Source organism: Lolium perenne, chromosome 7 (assembly GCF_019359855.2).
Source record: "Lolium perenne isolate Kyuss_39 chromosome 7, Kyuss_2.0, whole genome shotgun sequence".
In the NCBI taxonomy this organism is placed as follows: domain Eukaryota; kingdom Viridiplantae; phylum Streptophyta; class Magnoliopsida; order Poales; family Poaceae; genus Lolium; species Lolium perenne.
The window spans coordinates 25,437,913-25,443,090 of NC_067250.2; the positions used below are offsets into that span (position 1 = coordinate 25,437,913).

Consider the following 5,178-nt stretch of genomic DNA (forward strand, 5'->3'; position numbering starts at 1 on the left):
CGAAACAAAATAAAAGGTTCTTTCGTCACGAAACTCATGTCCAGAGCACATATTTGAGATCATCTGGAAAATCATTTTATGTTTCGATTTTTAAAACATGTTTTGACATCACAAACGGAACTTTTCAAAAAGTGGGTTCACATGCCCCATGTTCCATATATGCAGTCTCCTGCTCTCGTCCCTATATAAATACAAGCTAGACTTCACATCTCGCAAAGCAAACAAGATCAGCTTTCTCTCTACTCTCTTGTCGTGCACTTGGCCGTGTTTTGTTTCTTGCCTAGGTCGTGATTGGAAGCATGGCAAGCAGTACCCATGCCACCGTCTCCGAGATCCGCCGTTTGCAGCGTGCGGACGGGCCTGCGGCCGTGCTCGCCATCGGCACAGCAAACCCGCCCAATTGCGTGCTCCAGGAGGATTACCCGGACTACTACTTCCGCGTCACCAAAAGCGAGCACCTCACGGATCTCAAGCACAAACTAACAACAATGTGTAAGTCGAAATCATACATTCAAATATATGTTGATCTGAAACAAACCTAGTTTAATCTTGTCCAGCCAGCATATATATACTATAGTATGTGTCTATCATGCATCTGATTGGATCAAATTGCCGGTGTGTATCCTCCCTAATCAATCATGCAGGTCAGAAGACAGGCACGGAGAAACGTTTCTTTCACCACAATTCGGAGCTGCTGGACGCCCACCCTCATTTCTTCGACGGCGGACGTCCGTCTCTCCACGACCGTCTGGAGATCGCGGCCGCAGCTGCTCCTGAGCTCGCAGCGTCAGCCGCCGCCAAGGCCATAGCCAAGTGGGGCCGTCCAGCCACCGACATCACCCACCTCATCCTCAGCACCAACTCGTGCGCGCGCACCCCCGGTGCCGACATTCGCCTGGCCTCCCTCCTCGGCCTCCATCCATCCGTCGCTCGCACCATGCTCCAGCTCAACGGATGCGGCACCGGCTCTGGATCGCTGCGCCTCGCCAAGGACTTGGCCGAGAACAACCGTGGCGCGCGCGTCCTGGTGGCGTGCGTCGAGCTCAGCATCGTCGCCTTCGGAGGGCCAGAGGACAACTACCCCCACACCCTCATCAGCCAGGCATCGTTCGGGGATGGCGCGGGCGCGGTCATCGTCGGCGCTGACGCCGTGCGCCCCTTGGAGCGCCCGCTCTTTGACATGGTATCCGCCTCACAGACCACGATTCCGGACACGGACCGTGCGGTCACCATGCAGCTCACGGAAGGAGGCCTCAAGTACCACTTCTTGATGCGGGAGCTCGTGCCGATAGCGGCACAAAACATCGAGCAGTGCCTGTCCGCTGAACTCGAGCGGCTTGGAGTTGACGCCGAATGGAACCATCTCTTCTGGGCAGTGCACCCCGGCATCCGTGCAATCTTAGACCACATCGACGGGGCTCTCCGGTTGGAGCCGGGGAAGTTGGCCGCCAGTCGGACCGTGCTGAGGGACTACGGGAATATGCTTAGCGCCACGGTCATTTTCGTGCTCGATGAGCAGCGGCGGCGAATGGAGGAGGACGGGGAGGAGGGAGTTTGGGGTGTGATGGTGGGACTTGGAACCGGGTTCACTATTGAGACTATGGTGCTGCATGCGACCACCAACCTCAAACAAAAGTTGGCACTTGTTTAAGCTTTTACGTAGAGCTGCCTCTTTCATATACAATCATGAGGAAATAAATCAGTAATAAAGTGCAATTACTCGTGCTTTGTGTGTGTTTATCTACCATCTGGTGACTGTGCTGATGTTCTGAAATGGATGAGATCCAAATTTAGGCATGAGTAAAGATAATGTGTGCTGTTAAAATATTGTACTTGTACTAATCCGTATTTTTCTCCATTACATGTCTCAGTGACCCATTTGAAAAAACGTATGGGATGATAGCCACGTAAGCGAATCATATACCCTTTGAAAAAACTGTTTGTGATGTAAGCATATTTTCGTGATAATGGTCTCTTTTTTTTTGCACATATGTGTGTATATTGCCAAGGCAACCAACATTGCCAAAATGAGTTTTAATTTTTTTTTACAGAAAACCATTTTGCATTTTATAAATGCCAAAATTGGATTGCTTTGAAACCAACCTAAATAATATGGTGCAATATAACACAACTCCAAAAAATACTAGACCATATTTGATGGATAACACCCACATATTATGAATTTTTAATCTTCCTATATACACTCACACATTCTAATGACTTTATACCGATTTCAAGGACACAAGGTTTTGAGTAAAAAGATGTGTGATATAGGAGGGAATCAAGCCCCGTTTCGAAACTAAAATTGTGTGTGATGCATATACGTTTTCTGATAACGAGTCCATTTTTGCACATAGGAGTGTATATTGACATGACAAACAACATTGCCACAGTAAGTTTCAATATTTTGTACTGAAACCATTTTCCGTTTTCTAAGTGCGAAAAGGGTGTTTTTCATGAGAAAACATAAAAAATATTATGCAAAATGGTTCAATATCTCTTATTGAATATGTACTTATGCACTTTATCTCTTATTAAGTTGCTTGTTGTGCGATAACCATGTTCCTGGGGACGCCATCAACTACTCTTTGTTGAATATCATGTGAGTTGCTATGCATGTCCGTCTTGTCTGAAGTAAGGGCGATTTACCATGAGTTGAATGGTTTGAGCATGCATACTGTTAGAGAAGAACATTGTGCCGCTAACTAAAGCCATGCTCCATGGTGGAAGTTTCAGTTTTGGACAAATATCCTCAATCTCATATGAGAAAATTAATTGTTGCTAAATGCTTATGCATTAAAGAGGAGTCCATTATCTGTTGTCTATGTTGTCCCGGTATGGATGTCTAAGTTGAGAATAATCAAAAGCGAGAAATCCAATGCGAGATTTCTCCTTAGACCTTTGTACAGGCGGCATAGAGGTACCTCTTTGTGACACTTGGTTAAAACATATGTATTGCGGTGATAATCCAGGTAATCCGAGCTAATTAGGACAAGGTGCGGGCACTATTAGTATACTATGCATGAGGCTTGCAACTTGTAGGATATAATTTACATGATGCGTATGCTTTATTACTACCGTTGACAAAATTGTTTCTTGTTTTCAAAACCAAAGCTCTAGCACAAATATAGCAATCGATGCTTCCCTCTGCGAAGGGCCTTTCTTTTACTTTTATGTTGAGTCAGTTCACCTATTTCTCTCCATCTTAAGAATCAAACACTTGTGTGAACTGTGCATTGATTCCTACATACTTGCATATTGCACTTGTTATATTACTTTACATTGACAATATCCATGAGATATACATGTTATAAGTTGAAAGCAACCGCTGAAACTTAATCTTCCTTTGTGTTGCTTCAATGCCTTTACTTTGAATTTATTGCTTTATGAGTTAACTCTTATGCAAGACTTATTGATGCTTGTCTTGAAAGTACTATTCATGAAAAGTCTTTGCTATATGATTCATTTGTTTACTCATGTCATTTACCATTGCTTTGTTCGCTGCATTCATTACATGTGCTTACAATAGTATGATCAAGATTATGATGGCATGTCACTCCAGAAATTATCTTTGTTATCGTTTACCTACTCGGGACGAGCAGGAACTAAGCTTGGGGATGCTGATACGTCTCCAACGTATCGATAATTTCTTATGTTCCATGCCACTTTATTGATGATACCTACATGTTTTATGCATACTTTATGTCATATTTATGCATTTTCCGGCACTAACCTATTAACGAGATGCCGAAGAGCCAGTTGCTGTTTTCAGCTGTTTTTGGTTTCAGAAATCCTAGTAAGGAAATATTCTCGGAATTGGACGAAATCAACGCCCAGGATCTTATTTTTCCACGAAGCTTCCAGAACACCGGGGGAGAAACGAAGTGGGGCGACGAGGCGGCCAGACGCTAGGGCGGTGTGGTGACCCTGCATACCACTGCATGTTGTAGTATGCCAGTCGTTGATATAACATTCACGAAGTACCATTCCGCAAATATTACATCCCTCAGAGTAGTACAACAGAACATAGCAGGGTCCATTACTCATTCATTGATTATTACAACTATCATACACATGTCATCTTGGAGCTCCTCTTGGGTCCGGAGAGGAATACTCCTAGGTTCGAGGCGAACCCAACTTAATTTACAATATAAGAGTCGCATTAAACTAAACATTTATTTCCTCGAGCAGCTAAATACTAAGAGTTCGGGCTGCTCGGTTACTACTACTATCGGATATCTCTAGGCTTGTTCTTCTCCGGAAGCCTCCCCGGATCCGTAGACGATGATGTAGTCTACGCCTTCAACACCTCCTGAGAGGTCTGGTTCCTCGTAGCCGATGATCTCGGCTCCTTCATTGTTGTCGTAGTCCTCCTCCAGACGATTCAGACAATCTAAGCATGGGATTTAAGAGTGGTATGAGTACGAGCGTACTCAACAAGTTCATTATAGATAAGAGGTGTTTCATGCTCTAGCTACGATATTAGACCAGAAAGTCTAATACCAATGCAGGTTTTGGTAAACATTTCTTCAAGAGATTGCTTTTATTTCAAAAAAAAACTATGTCCGTCAGCCTTCACCGGTTTACTAGAACTTCATGGAGCTCCTTTCCGGCCGCGTTCGCAGTTCCTTATCCCGGAACAGGGAGTGACAGGTCACAGTTCTTTACACTCTGCAGAGGTGTGTTGCTTTACCCATAAGAGATCTTAACCTTGATGCCAACCGGGCAGCTTTCCCGTCCACACTTCCTTCGGTGTGAGGCCCGGTATAAGGTCTAGCCAATCATGTTCCTCCGCTACCTCGCACACCCACCCTTTGTTGCATACCCCGACCCTGGGTCCTCGTCGGTCCTCTTATACCAATTAAGGATGGACCCCGACCACGACAACAGTTTGGGACTCGTTAACCAAACTCCTTCGCCGGCAGCTGCAACCCATCATAGACCACTTACCGTGGGGAATTAGAATGGGATCCCCACCCCACCGCTTGCCCAACCTGGGTCAAGTGTCTACGGTAAGCGCATCCGTTGATGTACGAGAGGTGGAAACACTTTTGACTACTCCGTCCCACTCCAGATCTTATGGTTAACACGGGTATTACGGCACAAGAATCACTGGCGACATTTGTTGTTTAATCCTAGATGGATATTAACCTTTGCAATGGAACCTCCACCATATCA

At 45.2% G+C, this 5,178-nt stretch overlaps 1 protein-coding gene across 1 annotated transcript; it reads left to right on the forward strand.

Moving 5' to 3' along the window:
- Positions 1-234: 234 nt before the first annotated feature.
- On the forward strand, positions 235-1,679 carry LOC127313586 (bisdemethoxycurcumin synthase). Its single transcript, XM_051344074.2, has 2 exons — positions 235-492; positions 645-1,679. The coding sequence occupies exons 1-2, from the start codon at positions 300-302 to the stop codon at positions 1,649-1,651; spliced, it is 1,200 nt and encodes a 399-aa protein (XP_051200034.1). The 5' UTR covers positions 235-299; the 3' UTR covers positions 1,652-1,679.
- The last annotated feature ends 3,499 nt before the right edge of the window (positions 1,680-5,178 follow it).

Bases quoted from the DNA above. Each gene is read 5' to 3' on its own strand.
- LOC127313586 (XM_051344074.2), top strand. From the start codon at position 300: ATGGCAAGCAGTACCCATGCCACCGTCTCCGAGATCCGCCGTTTGCAG. The intron at 493-644 runs GTAAGTCGAAAT...TCAATCATGCAG, and splicing joins GCACAAACTAACAACAATGT to GTCAGAAGACAGGCACGGAG.